Source organism: Halyomorpha halys, unplaced genomic scaffold (assembly GCF_000696795.3).
Source record: "Halyomorpha halys isolate HHAL.00 unplaced genomic scaffold, Hhal_1.1 Scaffold965.1, whole genome shotgun sequence".
NCBI classification, from domain to species: domain Eukaryota; kingdom Metazoa; phylum Arthropoda; class Insecta; order Hemiptera; family Pentatomidae; genus Halyomorpha; species Halyomorpha halys.
The window spans coordinates 700,120-718,080 of NW_027114872.1; the positions used below are offsets into that span (position 1 = coordinate 700,120).

Sequence of the window (17,961 nt, forward strand, 5' to 3'; positions counted from 1 at the left end):
AGTTGCAGGTAAAATCAGCACATATAACCGTCCTGTAACCTACCACTAACATTCTCTTCGTTTGGTTTATCACTTTTTTATTTCTCTTACACGGTATATATGACTGAGTTAATATCGAATTTCGTCACTATATTGAATGTCTGAAGGTTATTTCGTTGTAATATTATTGACACCGTGTTCCTAAATATACTGCGTACATTAATATTGGCTTAATAATGATAATCACGTATGGTGGGCTTTATGTTAATGTGGTGTAGTGAAGGACTCTTACACAGTTGGTTTTTATAAATTATGATTATTCGTAGATGCTAATTATGTAAACCTAGCAATGGATTTTTTATATGAATTAGCCATTTAAAGTTTGATTAAGGCTAATATATTTTATATATTTCTAGAATTGTAGCTATTAGTTTCAGATATCTAGAAATTGAACTGTAGAAAGTTTTTCCCTTTAACAACCATAATTGATAATTGTTTTGTAAATAAAGCCATCAGGAAGTTCTAATAATTATATATAGTTTTATCTCATTTTCTTTAACGCAATTTCTTAGTTAATTTTCTTATGACTTTTTCACGTGTAGGTGAAAACTCGAAAGAAAGATTAAAAATATCTAATTTTTTACTTTATTTAATTGTCTAATTATTAATAGTTTTAAAACCTTCGGTTACGCGTTTCCGCGTTGAGTATTACAGAAACTAATGTTTAAAATTATTTGCAGATACATGTTCTATGAGATGGTTATACATATGCATCGAACTTCTGTACTAATTGTAACAATACAAGTTAAAATTAAATTAATATATTTCGACAGTGTTCTTTTATACGATTGGTCCCTGATATTGACACTTGAAATTAATGAGGGCATAACTCAAAAGACTGATCCATTATTACCTTGGAAATTCCTCGCCATGGAATCGAAACTGAGCTAGTGACGTTGGACTATTATTGAAATGTTTAGTGTTAATTGAGAATATACGGTAAGTAAGATTCATAGACATAAGGAAAGACCTTCAAATTCTGGAATAAAAATCGTGTGGTTGGCGGGAGACCGCTTCAGTGCCATTATCAGTTCAGAAGTAGCTCAACTCTCCTGAAGTGAGTACCATTATAATTTAATATATGTCTAAACTTATTCATTTTTTATAAATTTGAAAAATACATTTATATAATTATCTTCATATTAGTACAATGGGTTCTGATTTAAAAAAAAAAACAAAAAACATGTTACCGCTACAAGCTAATCATTAATTACAATTTTTTTAAATGTTGATTTAAATTTTATAAAAAAAAATTCCTGAAATGATCAATAATTAAGAACTGAAATTCACGAATTTTAAAATAGGAAAATTTGATATTACCATTTTATAACATTCTTTAAAACAATTGTTCTTGTTTTTGAAAATATTACAACTTAACATAACTAAAAAAATAAGAAAATATTGTAGCATATAAACAAAAATGAAGAAAAAAAAATTATAATAACAAAGTACAATATTCAGCAATAGAACAATATTTTGTACATACAATATTCATTTCAATACAATACTCATTTCACTAGTTTGGAGTTGGAGGGACTGATCTTTTGAGACAAATTTTTCAACTAGAATAATAAAATTGTAAAAAAATATAAAGAAAATATATTGTACATTACTTTTTTAAAATTTAAAACAGATATGTTACATTAGTGAATTAAATAAATATACACTTTAGGCAAAAATAACTACTCATTTCATATCAATTTAATGATTTTCCTCCTCAAATTTAATACTTGTGACTTAGCAATTATAGCGATGAGAGATGAACGTAATGAGGTTATTATACCAACTGAAAAATGAATTTATAATCATGCTATCGAATCAGTGAAACTTATGAGATTATTGACCACTGTATCATATCCCCAACACATCTAAAATGTCCCAAAAATTTAAAAGTAGAACAGGCTTCATAATTATTGTTGTTGAACAATGAAATTCAATCAATTCTTCATACTTAATGAAAATATCCACTTTCAGAGATCTTTGCTCATAAAATAGCCTCAGTTTTAGAGATAATTTGAACCAAAATCTGACTACTTACTCAAAAATAGTAAAGGATGGATCGACTAACGATATACTATCAATAAATGAATAGACTAAACGCACATTTTTTAGATAAAAAAAGCTATAGGATTTTATATGCTTAGGGTAAAGAAAACATTAATAAGAAACACTAATATAATTTGTTTTTCATGCCAGTCAGAACTTTTTTATTTTTTAAAATCCTATTTACCTAGTGTACATAGTGTATTCTCCCATGTTTTTGTAGCTAAAATTTTCTTTAAAAATCTTCTTATTGAATCTTTCCTCCTTCATCCTTTTCATGTGCAACATCAGCCTTCTAATTCTCATCTCGGTTTCCAGGTCTTTGATTTTTCTGTAGATCTCTTCCTTAGGTCTTAGCCTGTAACCTTCTTGTATTTTCCGGGCCCCATAGATTTTTCTTCAAGATTCTAATCTCTATTTTTAGCAGCTTTTCCAATTAAATTTTCTGGTTTTCTCTCGGATGCTCTCTTTCTTAGAACCGTTGTGATAAATTATTTCCCCCAAGTACTTAAATTTTCTGGTCACTTTTATTGTTCCATATTCAGTGTTTACTATTTTGTCCTTGAAATTTACTTTAGTAGTCATTAACTCTGTTTTTCCTATATTTGTAGGGCTGGTTTTTCTGTTATTATTTGAAGGGTATTTATTTCACTAATAGCCTCTTCCTCTGATTTTTCCAAAAGTGCGTGATCGCCGGAAATTGCCAAACAGCTCACTTTTACATGATTGTTTTTGTTCCCTACTATGGCTCCTGATTTTTTTTTTTTCCAGAATTCCTTCATGATTTTATCCAGGACTATGTTGACAAGTATTGGAGACAAGCCGTTGCCTTGTCTTAGACCTGTTTTTATCTGAAAAAGTTTGCTTATAAGAACCTGAAATTTCACTTTAGATTTTATATCTGTCAGAGTCAGTTTTAGCAGATTTATGGTTTTCTGGTCTTCTCCATATTCTTTCAGGATTTCCAGTAGCGTTTCCCTATCCACAGAATCGTAGGCCTTATTAAAGTCAACAAAGGAAACGTAAAGATTTTTCCTTCTGGTAGTGTAGTATTTTATGAGCAGTTTAAGGCTATTTGTGTGATCTATTTTTAATTCCAGTCTATTCAGCAGGACTTAAGTAAAGATCTTTTACGTAACTGATAGTAGTGAAATTCCTCTATAGTTATTAACATTGGTTTTAGCCCTTTTTATGTATTAAGAAGGTTTTCAGGTAATTTTATGATAAAATATCGATAATTTGAATATTTTGAAGGACGTGTGCGCGAATTTTCTTTCATTAATTAAAATCATTATTTGTCTCATTAAGTTTAAATAATAGTGATATAGCAAAATACATAACACCTTACTATCACATGTTAATTTACTAGTCTTTCTCTAGTTCTACTCTTGTTTAACTAACTCAGGAATTTCCAGTGGAATGGGGTACTTCTTTTGTGTATTGAGGTAGCATATCGGATTTGAAGACGAATTCATGCGTCATGAATGCGTAAATTGCCAAAAACTGAAAACTATTGTTTACAGTTTTTTGACGCGGTATTCGTAAGCGGTGCAAAGTATAGAACAAAATTGTAGTAAAAAGCAATGTCCTATAACAATGTGTCATCATAATTTGGGTTTCTTTGACCCACCGAGGAGACTAAACTGGCCATAATAACTTAATCATGATGATGGTTTCTAACGAGAAATAGAATTCTGAAACAATTTTAATACTTGAGATTTTTCGATTTTCAGCACTGTTTGCATGCAAACAGTTAAAATCCGTAAAAAAAATAACAAGAGCTTTCTGGCGAATTACACCTCTAGCAAGCTTACAAGCATCGGATAAAAAAAGTGCTCTGTATGAATTCATCTTAAAGTCTAGTCTACTATCAGAATATCTAAAATTTCCATTAGAAATTCCAGAGTTATGTGCGGTGGAGAAGAACTGAAGAGGGTTAGGAAATACTTTGGTGAGTTGGATGTTCGGTGGATACTCGTCAAAACAGTTATTTGGATATACTGAAAGTTTCTAAATTTCGGATTCAGCATCTCATTAAACGTTATAACGGTAGGTTTCAAGTTTCAGAATTATGATCCTTACGTTAATTGTCCAGTGAGAAAGATTGAGGAGATAACTTTTAATTATATTTTAAGGCTTTTGGGTGGTGACTCAATGATTTAGATCGGGACTAACTGTTGACGGTAGATGCTTTTTTTTATTTGACTTTCGGGTTTTATGTAAATTTTTAGTCACTAAAAGATAGGGGGAAGTTAATTTTATTTTTTTTCCTGTAACGCCACAAATGTCCATAAGTAAAAAAATAAACCAAAATACATGTCAAATCTATCAGATTAAAACAAAACTGAAAGACGTATAATATATCAGCGCTTTTCATATAGTAATGTCAAGGCGAAATCATATACACATCAAGTGCGCAAAATCGTCACCTTGAGAAAAGCGGCAAGGGTTTCAATCCCCCTCCCCTTCCCCTCTCCATTAAATCGAAAATCAAATTATGTGGAAAATTCTCAAATTTTCTAACTTGAAAACATACTTTAAACTACTAAAATTTTGATAAAAAATTTTCCTGACAGAGTTACTAAAACTTGAAACAAACACATCTGAAATTTGAATTTTATTTTGTTGAATTTAGATCGATACAATGGTATTTTTAAAATGAAAAAGATTGTTGTTAAATATCAACATATCTTTTTTTTAGCATAAAGTTATAAAATCCCAAAAAGTAGTGTAAATTAAAATACTTAATATCTTTGGGGAATTCGGCCAATATTGTTGTAGTCTCAGGCAGAGAGCTTAAAAATATTATGCCTACAACCCTGTTAGTAATGTATTTTATAAATATATTTATATCTTGTTCAATAAACTCCAATGTATTTTGACTCATGTTCTATTAATTTATAATACTGAAAGATGGCTGATGGGCCGTGTGTATTATTAATAAATAGAATATGGTCCGGGTGCGGTAAAAAAACTCAAACAGTGATAATTGTTTATTTTCTTCTTTTATATTCTGTTCATATTCCATTTATTACTACTACAACTGCTATATTTTTTCTAAATTTTTATTTATTTATAGTTTTCATTTATTTTTTTTATGTGTGTGTACCGGAAGTCCAAATAAAATAAATACAGGGAAAAATAAAGTAACATAGTTGTAAACAAAAATAAAGAAAGATAGATTATGGTATGTTGCTATAATGAAAAATAAAAAATTATCATATAATAATCACTTATGTTAATATTTATATTTTATAATAACTCTGTTAATTATTAATGTTTCAAATTGAAACAACCATTTATTAAGTCAGAAAAATGTCCCTTTTCGTTCAAAAAACGCTTCTATTAAGATGAAATTCTTTATGAACTTTTGTTCATCCGTCAATTCACTCCTGCAGTTTATAAATTAACACAAATTAAATATAAAATATATATTACAAGTATAAAAAAAGTATTAATAAATATTAATAGGACAATAATATATGCACCATTGACTTTAACTCATACCTAGTTACACTTCAGATTAAGAAGTTTTTTTTTATTATAATATATTCTGAACTAAATTCTATCACCATTTCTTATTGACATCTAAACTTTATTTTTAAAAACAGACTTTTGTGGTCTTCGCTGTTTATAATTTTTATGGTTTCCAATACTTGTAGTTGTTGCTAAGAATGACCCATTAAATTCATTTATGTTGGGCAAACTCTTATAAAATGAAACGTATCCCTTTGCGACCATCTGCATAATGTTTGTGTCTAACAATATTTTGTTTTTATTCTTCATGAAAAGACAAAGCGATTGGATATAATAACTACTGAATGCATGTGGAGCAAAGCTGCAATAGGAAGAAATAAAAGTTGTCTAAAATTATATATATAATTTTATATATAACGCACTCACTCACGGTAGCCCCGGGATGGCTTCTAACACCAAGGACCCGAGTTCGAATCCGGCTGGGCAGAAAATTGTTTTCAGTTAGACTGTAGCCGTGAGTCAAAAAAAGTATATACATTTTTTTTTGCTCCGTATTGGCAAGAAACCTCAGACCGAAGTATAATATTTTTCTATCTAGTTCATCCAAAAAAGTTTAATTTAAATTGGTGATCCAACGTGCGAAGACTTCATCTAACAAGACTTTATTTATTACCTTGCAGTTGTTATAATATTGTAATATGTAGATGCGATTGGAGTAGCTATCTATGCATGTACATGATGTACATATATCATTAATTTTTTCCAACAATACTGTCATATTTTTGCTTACTACTTATACTTTTACTTTTTACTGCGATGAACTACATTATACGCAGAAAAAGTAAAAAACAAAAAAAAAAGTTACAGGGGTATTTAGACATAAATATTGTGCAGATAAGTGATCTTTGTACCCTTGGTGTGATGGTGACGTATCCTCAGGTAACTTAGTGCTGTATTCCCTTTTTATCCTGACCCAGCTGATGATTTATGGTAATGAATCTTTATCCTTAAAATATGTATGGTCGTATGTACTTTAAATATATACGTCTTATTATTAATAATGTACCTACTTTTGATAGGGTTGTAAATATCAATAAATTAATTTTTAAAAAGTAAAAATATTTTTTCAGTTATTTCGTAATATATGGTGAACTAATCAAAACTGAGGCAAAAAACATGTTTAAGTTACTTTTTTTGCCAATTTTGAATTTTCGTTCCTGATGATTTTTGTCTGATAACAAATGCACCTACATCAAATATTACATCAAAACCGATACAATTGGGATATATCAAAACCTAACAAAAATATTGGAATGGTGTGATGGTGGTTTGCTCTATGTTAATTTATTTATTTTTTGCTATCACATCACACCACTAAAATATTAGGAAAGTGGTTTAAAAAATCTACAACTTCATACTGAAAATTTACATAAAACGTGACTTGAAGCGCAGTCTAATGAAATAATAAAAGAGTCTCAGCTTTGATTTTTTTTCATGCATAGTTTTATCATTTATATCCCTCTTCTTTTAGAAATTTTTATCTGGGAACTTTTTCCTTTTTTAATATGAATTTTTAACCTAGCAGGAGTGCTCTACTTTATTTTATTTTTTTATATAAGTGGATGTGACGATGACAAAAATGAGAGTAATACTCAGTTTTACCGTTACTAGGAGCCCAAAGCAAAACTGAATTGAGTTTAGGTGAGGAAGTAAAAGGGGGAGTAACATAGAGAAGTGGCAATAACAAGATCAAAGAGTTAACGGAATGCAGACAAATGTATAAACAAAACAGATGAAATATTAGGAAAATATAGGCGTTTATTTCCCAACAGGAGCAAATTTCAACTCTACATCTCTAAAGCGTTAAAAACGACTAAAAGTTTAAAATTTCAACAGGGATTAAGTGAAATGTGATGAAACTGGAAAACTTTATATCTTCGTATGATAGGAACTAATGGCAGAAATAGTGACTGAGACTGAACTGGATTCGAAGTGAAATTGTGCCATATCTTGATGAAAATTGCAATATCTGACACATCACTCGAATATTAAGGAAAGAGGTTAAAATTTTGAAACCGGTACTCTTTATATTTCTATATGGTTAGGACTAATAACAAAAATTTGGTAACTGTGATTGTATTGGTATTGGATTGGATTGATTGAATTGTATGAAATTTAGCTAAAAATTTTAAGTAGCTGCGTTGATTGAACAGTGACACAACTAAAAAACAAATATTTTGCTGAACGTGTTCTAAAGATAGTGTAGTTTTACCACAGAGAGCAGCCTATCTCCTGTTTCTCTAATATTCCACCGGATAATAGATGTGCCGGTTTCAAACAGTACCCAATCCTTCTTGAACATTCTTGAACAATAACCATAAGCTTAGTAGTTTCTTTATTCTGAACACAGAGAAATTTTTCTTTGCAAAAGTTGGAAGCAATTTTTTTGTCGTAAGCACATTTTAATAAAGCTGACCAGCAAAAAAACTCAATTTATGATAAACCTATATCAGTGAGCAATATATTAACAGCAATTTCATTACTCATAAATTCTGACCAATTCATATATAGAGAAAAATTTAAAGAAGATAATTATTTTTTTCTAATTACTCCATCTCATACCATGCACTAATTTAAGATCATCATTTTTATGCTCTTTTATTTTTGTATTATTTCTCGATTTTGCTTTAAATTTTTAATAAGTTATAATATAAATACGACTTGGTTAATTCATGATGTTTTTTCTTAAAACCGGCACATCTTGAAAAATGAATAGAGTTCTGGAACAATTCATTTATTTAATAAATTTAGTTCAAAGAGACACAAATAATGTATCAAAAAAAAAAAGAATATAATAAAGTTTTACGTCGATATTTGAATAAATGCTTATTAAATATGTTTACATCCTTCTCCTGTAAAATTAGTATTATATTAGATGGACCAGTTTTCATGTAAAGCTGAATTATTTTTTTTAATTAATTCCATTTTATTTTAGTGAAAGATGAAATTTTTTAGTAAATATATAATATGAACCACTGCAAAAGTGAACTTCTAACATAACTTCCCACGGTTTTTGAATAAATAACACAATTTATGACTGAATTTTATACAATTTAAATTTGGAACCAGTTCAGTCTCAGTAAAGAATTTCTTGTCAATTGTTCCACATCACATTTTATATCTTACAGAGATATAAACTTTATCAGTTTCAAAATATTAACCACATTCCTCAACATAGAAAACGCTGCTGTCTTTTTGTGTAACCTACTAGTTGTATGATAATCTAGCTCATTATCTAAATAGGAATAAAGGAAAACCTGATGAATAATTCAGTACCCGCATATTGATAACAAGAATTCCTATTTACTTATGTTTTTATAATTCTTCAAGGTGGTAAAAATAAATAAATAGAAGTGAATTTCTAGTGTGATAATTTATTACTGAACTTGATACACACACACAAATAATGTTTAAATGACGTTTCCTTGAAATAGTGTGACATGAAATGTGTTACACAAAGATAAGTAGGAGTTTCCTATTATGGCTGAGGTGAAAAGTTCTAAGCAGACTGAGATCTGTGGGCGACACCTGTTCGAATCCGGCCTGGGAGTGGACTTTTTCATTTGGTAGCGGTCCCACGAAATGAAAAACTTGGCCCTCACCATGGTTAGAATAGGTTGATCAGCTCTAGATAACTCTCTTCCCTCCTCCCCCCCCCGTATGTCAAAAATGACTAGGAAGGGGGTCATTAAAAAAAATTCTTGTATATTCGGTTCTTATGTCTCGATTATGATGCATAAAGTATGGCATAGTTCAATTATCAGTTAAATAATTATTGCCCAGCAGTCGGTAATAAACATATACAAAAGTCCACTTTTCGTGATAGTGTTAATGTCGGTTAATAATTGTTCAAACGACAGTCGGCTAGACGTGAAATAAGAATTAAATGTGTAATATTCAATATTTTTCACTCTAGGGTTAAAGAAGAATTAAAAGAATTAAATGTGTAATATTCAATATTTTTCACTCTAGGGTTTATTTATATAATTTTTTTTTTTTCATATTTTCTGTTATAATACATTTTTTTCTCGTTGTTTAAGGAATTTTCTAGGACCTAAATTTCTTACATCATACTACTCTTCTATGATCAAACCGTCTTCTTCACTAATGCCATAGTTTACCGCCAACTTACTTTTACCTCATACTTCAGTTTTACTCTAGGTCTTTCTTTTTTTCTTCTTCCTTCAATTTCCCACTCCAAAGCTATCTTTAGCCATTTTTTAACTTGTACTAACCAAATCTTTTTTCTTCTATGGTTCAAGGCACGTTCTTTTCCACCTCCATCAGCTCTCGTACTCTTTTGACGTCTACCTTTTCTAGCCACTCTTCTTCAAAAATTCATCTAACAAACTTGTCTAGTTCTGGCTGTAATTACCCATTATCCGGATATATGGTTATAGATTTAAATACAGACTTGTATATTAGCTAACTTATTGTATACTATGACATGTTCTATGTTGGAATTTTGGGTGTCTGAATTTTTTTTTAATTTTCAATGAGGCAAGTCAGTCTTTTGAAGGTATTGTTAATTTTCAAAGTTTTTCTAGTTCTTGTTCAGCACATCAAACTATGGAATCTCACAACAGGATGTTTATTTTATTTATTTATTTATTTTTTTGTTGAGATTTTGATAGTATGCCAGATTTTAAGATGAATTTATATCAAGGACTGTTTTGATCCGAGGCGTCTTGAAGATCTTAAATAATAAAAACAGCAAAGGTATTAATTTATCGAGACGCCATCATTATGACAGCCATTTTATTTTCCTCGACCGGTCTATGGGACTCAATTAGCGATGACGGGTCCTTGTTGTTGAAATAAAGAGGAAATTGAATTCTGTTAAATGAAAAGGAAATCTATATCTATTGTCATAAGTAAATTATTAAAGGTAGCGTTTGTTATCTTACTAAAGAATTAATATGAACCTTCAATTTTTAACTGGAATGTCATCTTCAATGTCGCATACTGTATATTACTAATTAAATTTAAATTCAATAGTCCAAATATGCAAATATATGCGTTAATCACAAAAAATGCAAAATAAAACTTGGCTAATTGCGTCTGTGTTTACTGATTCGATCAACCGGTAATCAATGTGTTTATTTGTATTCCTAGGTTTTTCCTGAATTTTCCCTAAATTATTGTTCAATAATTCGTTCATATAGATGCTAATAAAATTATCAGATTTTACTGATCCCATTTGGAGCCCAAATTAAAGTGAGTACAACTCCACCTTTTACAGGAAAAAATTGTTTTTATTTTAAACTACAGCCCGATATTAAAATAAATTAAAAATATTACATTTTTATTTAATATAAACATAAAAGTCTAATAGAATAATGGGACTGAATTAAAACTTTAATGAAATATACATAAATATAAATATAATATATGTGGCCACAGGTAACTTGAAAAGTAAACAAATAAGAGGACCAGGGCCCTGTTTCATAATGAAAGCTAATAGTATTGGTTCAAAATACAAGTATAGAAACAACGTGGTAATTACATTAACTTAATTACTTAAGTAAAAGCTACTATTGTATAAGTCAGTGTAATTGTATTAAGTTAAATCGACAAGACTAAAAGTATTAGTTTGTACTTTATTATGAAACAGGAACCAGGTAATCCTAAACGTAGCTCAGTGTATGTAAGTCTTGGGCTCTTGTACTATAACATAGTAAGTCTGAACAATGTTTAGTTTTTGAATTATATCATTCATTATTTATTTAATGAAATATTATGGATGTATATATTTGGAATCCAATGTTATAGAAATTTTTTTATATATATATATATCAAGGGATCAGTATTAGATAATTGAACTAAGTGAAAGCTAATATATTTAAATAATATAATTTTTAATTGCAATGTAAATCCTGACGATGGGACAAAACGTCAAGGTTTTTACTATTATTGTTTAAGTTTTCAAGAGTATGAAATTTCACTAAGATTGTATTATTCTATTGGGAATATTCTCTTTGTACTTTGTCGTTCTGAATTAAATGGTGATATACGTTTGGTGGTAGGGGCAATGCGGAAGAAATATTTTTATGTACTGGCCATGGTAAAAAAAAAAATATATAAATAAATGAAAAAATTATATTTTGATAAATGTATAAATTTTTATAATGTTAAATATAAATTTTCTATGATTTTATTTTAAAATCTGCTTATAGGCAGACTCAGATAAATTAGTATGTAATTCAGAAATGTACAATGATATACGCATATATTTACCATTTTACTAAACAGGAAGGGTTACAAACTAAAAAAATGTTATTTTTACCCAATCAGACCTTTCTAAGCACAAATAAATCCCAACAGTTGTTAGCTACCTACTGTTGAGATTTATTTGTATAAACAGACAAGATAATTCAAGACCTCGGCTGCCGTATCTAATAAATTTACTTCAAACAAGACACAATCACTTAATGCCATTGGTATGTTACAGCTTTTCCTTATTTACACAAGCCTATAAATCTGTATTATTTATTGGTTCATGCGTCTATAAACAATAAAAATGCCAATATTAAATTTAAAGTACCTGGAATCAATTTAAGCACCGTCAGGACTGAAAATTTCTATTTACACTACAGAAGTAGTGCATCTACCATAAACAAACACTACAAATGTGTTCATATACCCTTCAGATTATTACTCAAATTTTACATTTTCATGTAAAATTATTTAATGGACTTGACCCTATCCCCTAATTCCATACTTATAGTACAAGAGCCTGGAAGAAAAAAAGGCAGTTTTTCACCTCAATTTTTTATTACTTTAATGAAAAAAATATATAATTACTAGTCAAAATTGATGAGTCTGCCAAGTATAGGTAGGAGAGTTTAAAAATGGCGGCTGTTTCAAAACGTTAAAAAAAATATATTTTTTATTCGGAGCTCTATATCTTTAAAACTACCAACAACACTAGAAAATCCAAGAGAACATCATTTAAAGTAGAGTCAATTTGCTAAACTTTAAGCCCTAATAATGCTATTTACGTTCAATATTATTCGAAATATATCGTTTTAAAAAGTAACGTTCATAAAAATGTACTGAAAGATTAGTAGTTAGTAAATTTATATTAAAATATCTATATCTCAAAAACCACTCGACGTACAAATTAACCATTAAACCATTAACACTCAAATTAAAGCTAGTTCAATTAATATTAAATACTATTAAGCATTTACTGACGTTTATCTTCGTAAGAGTAGTAGATTTCATGATATTCGCTAAAATACAATTATTTTTAATTGTTTGACAATAAGTTAGGTATGGACAATAAAAATATATCTCAGGGACCATTATTGATGTTTGAATGTCATTGGACAGAATCCTAAGTTGCTAGACTGTTCTCAGCCTAAAGACGGAGAGATAGTTCTCTCGAGCGTTAAATTAAATTTAAAAACCGCCGCCACCCATTAAGGGTCAGGGGTTCAGTACTTTGTAAAGAAGTACTTTTACTAGACAAACGGTTGTGCAAGGAGGTGATTTGGTCAGAATCACGCTCGACCGCCAGATATTTACCCAATTAAGGGTACACAATTTAAGAAGCTGGGTGGATCCCAGGAGGACTCCATCCTGTGGAGCGTTAGGATCTGGAAATATAAGGGTGAGACCTGCATAGCAAGGTGTTCAGCATAGTAGACATAGTTATAGAAACAATTAAACAGAACCCAACTTCAAAAGTATAACTGTTGAAACAGGTGTAAACTTTAATCGTTCCAGCATATCACTGAGTCCAGATCATCTCCTGATCCCCAAGCCCAATACCACAGTATCCTGGACAAGCAATCTTTACCATGTAAATAAGAGTATTATTTTTTTAAAGTTCATCCACTTGAACTAATTTTATTTCAATTCTACAACCTACAACACAGTACACTTTAGTTCAACTTTAAAACAACTAATACTTATACAAATGTACGTATTGGCCCAATTCGATCAACCTACCATACAGAGCGAGAACCCACGAGCTTACTTCGATGTTAGTTGAAAGATTCTAACGGATCTTTTTGGAAGTAACTGTAACTAGAGACTGTTAATAAGTACCAATCATTCATCTTTTAATGACAAAAACATGATAAATAAGAGGATAAATTAAAAAAAATTAGAGCTTGTTGAAAACCCTTTAGTATGCCATCTTAGATTTAGTATAATGATTTCAGGGATGAAGTGGAGGTTTGTTATTGTAGTCATACTCGCAGTGGTAGGATATTACATTTACAGCTTCACGATCCTCCCACCTCTGCCGCAACTTCATCTCAAGTATTGGGGCCCTGGTAATGAGAAGCCTGATGATCAGAGTATAAGACCCTTCAGGATAAAATTCCCCCAATCGGTAAATAGCATTGTATTGTATTGCATAGCACTTAGTCAGTATCACTTTTACTTTATATATATATATATATTTATTTTTTATTTTTTTCATTTCCAGGATATTATCCAGTTAAAGAACAGACTTAACAGCACAAGATCACCATCACCTCCACTGGAAAACACCAACTTCCAATATGGATTCAATACGTACTACATGAATGATTTATTGGACTTCTGGACAACTGAATACAATTGGACTGAGAGAGAAGCTCATTTGAATAAGTTTCCTCAGTACATAACAGAAATAGGAGGTTTGGGTCTGCATTTTGTACATGTAAAGCCTGATCCTTCTCAAGTCAAAGGTAATAAGTATTTACATTATACTAAAAACAATAATTGTACTAAAATTTTAAAAAAGCTTACATTTTACAGACAAAAAGGTTTTTCCACTTCTGGTGATCCACGGATGGCCTAGCATTCCCAGCGAATTCTTTCATTTGATTCCATTGCTGACCACACCACGCCCTAATGTAGATTTCTCGTTCGAGGTGGTCATTCCATCACTACCAGGCTTCGGGTTTTCCGAAGGCCCCTCCAAAAAAGGGCTAAACACAGCGGAAACAGCACTCATCCTGGACAAACTCATGGAAAGATTAGGATTTAAGAGCTATTATATCCATGGCGAGGACTGGGGTAGCATTATCGGTATGGCACAAGCGATCTTACGATCGGACAGGTGACTTTATTAGTATAAGAGTTGAATATAATCTTCTTACTAATTTCTATTTTGTAATTTACATTAGTCACACTTATATTAATTTACAATGTAGTAATAAATGAAGCCATTTTCAATCAACAAAATTATTTTAAATATATTTACAATTGTTCTGGAAATCTGTCTTCGTCTTCAGATCTATCCAGCATTACCATGGGGACATTACTAGGTACCTCTGGACTATCAAGTTGTTATTTATGTATTACTTTCGCTTCAGAAGAAGGTTTTATAGTATGGGAGATCATCTTCAGCAAGGCTGTTGGAGAGACTTCCCTTTAGCTACGCCCTTACTCATTGCATATTGTGGCAAATGCTTGGTACTCATTGTCATCCTCGGTAGCACGCACAGTGTACCTATGCTTGTAGTTTAATTCCGGCTCTACATTAGGAGGCCACCAAATTGTCCAACTCATAAGCTGGTGTCATTAACAGCTCCTTCACCCAGCAACCCACTAAAAAATAACACTCACAAGCCCGAACCTAGGATAGAATCTTATTGTCATGCTCTCTCCATGGCTTCTGAATCTCTTAGTAACTGCCTCTAATCCTCTACATTTCTCCCTGAGGTAGCGTCTCATAAGGGTTCATATCCCAGCTGTTAGAGGAACACGGCTGATAAACATTAACAAAACCCTGATATGATAATGGCACGAGAAGTAATGTATGGTAGCCGCTCCTTCATCACTTCAATATCTCTGAATAGTTGCAGAAGAGCATGAACTTTCCCTTTCCATAATGGAGCCATATTACAGTGAATGGGGTAGCTCTTTTAAAAACTTGTCACAGACTGATTAGGGTTTAGCTCATCACAGATAGGAGAGAAACACGTCTATACGTCTTGGGGAAGTTGCTTATCTCTACCAAATCCCTTCAAGGGAAATCTCAAATTCGTAATATTCCACTTTCACGGCAGGTATCACCTATAAAAAAGAGAGTCGAAGGAAATTCAAAAATTGAATTTTCTATTGCATCTTATTGCCATAATTATGACATCAAGTCCTAGAGCATGATCGATATTTCTATATTCACTGCACAACGTATAACCAAGACAGCTAGGCATATACGGATATGCCTCCGAGCGGAGAGACATGGTATTTCTTCATGAGTGATCAATCATTTCGGGCATTGACCAAAACTGACCACGCTCAACGTTAAGTTTCCCGTTAACCATCACAACGGCGCTCCCTAAGTACGGCCTCTCATTAGCTCGGGCAGACTTCATCTTTCTGATACATTAAATTCATATAATGAAATTTCATGGTAAATTTGTAATAGTTTACAACAGATTATCTAATAAGATGTACTGTATGCAGTGAATGTAACCCATATGGGAAATCATGTATTATATTTTTTATTTCAATTCATTATTTTTATTTATACATATCAAAAAAGGTATTTCTTTTATTATGATTGTTTTAATTTATTTTCTATTAAATCTATTGTTGTCATTTACATTTTTTTTTCTATTTTTCTTGTTTTTTCATATTTTGTTTTCACTTTTTTGTATATATTGTATGAACGAATACTTGAACACTAATACTTATTCCCTGATTTTTTAATTCTCTTCAGTAAAAAGCTCAAATTAAACAACAAAAAAAATAGCAGCCAAATATTAAGTCTGTCTAGTTAAAAAAATATCTGAAATAGTTGAAATTTGTAACAGACCACCCCTATTTAAACATACTGTTCTTCATTAACAATATTTGGGACTTTATTATACAAAGATAAGAAACAATATCATTTTTGCAGAGTTCTTGGGTTACATTCAACACTATGTGTTCCCCTCACACAGAAGTCAATGTTCTACACAACTCTATCTGCCTTCTTTCCAAGAATATTTGTTGAAGAACCAATGCGAGACTATTTTGCTGAACAATGGTCTTTTTTGTTAGAAGAATCAGGATATTATCATATACAAGCTACAAAACCAGATACTATCGGTAAGTACTATAAGAATGTAATTAAAGATGTGTATATTTTATACATATATATTTTATTATTACGAATATATATATATATTTTATTAATATAAAATTTTGTTTACAATAAATTTCAGGTATTGCTTTAACCGACTCGCCGACTGGATTTGCTGCATATATTCTTGAAAAAGTTCTCACTGCTAGAAATAGACATGCAAAGTTCCTTCCAGATGGTGGACTTAGGAATATAGATAAACTTAAAGTTCTAGATAATATAATGGTATTGTGGCTAACAAAAACTGTAACTTCTTCACTAAGAATTTATGCTGAGAATAGTCCAGAATACCTTATTTTAATTCATCAGTAAGCTGATATTATATATATAATTAATATATATATATTTAATTAATAGCTATATATAAAATAAAACGAGTTAAAGTATAAGTATAAAATAAGTTAATATATATATAATAGAAGCTATTTAACTTTTTGAATATGCAATTATAATTTTAAGATAGGAATGAAAATATTTCACAAAGACTGTACAGAGGGGTGTCCTCACTGATTTTGATCAATATATTTGAGGTGATTCTGCATTGTATAAAAATCGATCTATTTTGGATATAGATCAATCTTCATTTTATTTCTTCTGAAAAAAAATACACTCTAAAACTACTTCATTTTATGCCACTAGTTTGAAAAATGATATTGATATGGTTCTTCCACCAAAACATTTTTTAGAGCTTAATACAGCAAAATTGCAAACGTCCTATAAAGGTGAAAGGAATATGGGCGGGTGCGGTCAATCAACATCTTCCAGTATATCCTATAAAGGTATTAGAATCTCGACCCACAGGAAGAAGACTACGCGGACGTCCCAGAATTACATAACAAGAGTATATCTCGAGAATTGGAAGTAAAAGACGCAAATCCCCCACTGAGATGAAGCGGCTAAGCAGGGACCTGGAGGAGTGGTTGAGCTGGATTGAGGCTTCTCGGCGCTAGCTAATAAGAGGAAGATAAAGAAGAAGATTAGATTAGATTTTTATTCAGGGCGATCAACATCTAGGTTATTACACCCTTTTTACTTCATCTCTCTTCTTGACTTATAGTTGAATGTAGACTATTTCCTTTTTAAACTGGTCGGTATTGGTGGATTATATTTTAGTATAAAGTTGTGTTTCTTTGAGAAATTTTATTATTTTTTTTGTCTATGGATTCTTCCGAGTCTTTAAGGGCCAATTCTCTTGTTCGTGGAATTTCATTATTTTCGAAGGCTTGACGAAATGATGGGCATTCTTCAATTATGTGCTTTATTGATAATGG

General features: G+C 30.7%; 1 protein-coding gene across 1 annotated transcript; it reads left to right on the forward strand.

Annotated features, from left to right (window-relative positions):
* Positions 1-930: 930 nt before the first annotated feature.
* Positions 931-16,998, forward strand: LOC106687448 (juvenile hormone epoxide hydrolase 2; the record flags this gene model as incomplete). The annotated part of the gene is given in 6 exon segments (XM_014431336.2): positions 931-1,096; positions 13,791-13,963; positions 14,060-14,303; positions 14,374-14,677; positions 16,466-16,656; positions 16,773-16,998. Coding segments are annotated over 5 exon segments (1,136 nt in total), but the record flags the coding sequence as incomplete, so codon positions are not given.
* Between the last annotated feature and the right edge of the window lie 963 nt (positions 16,999-17,961).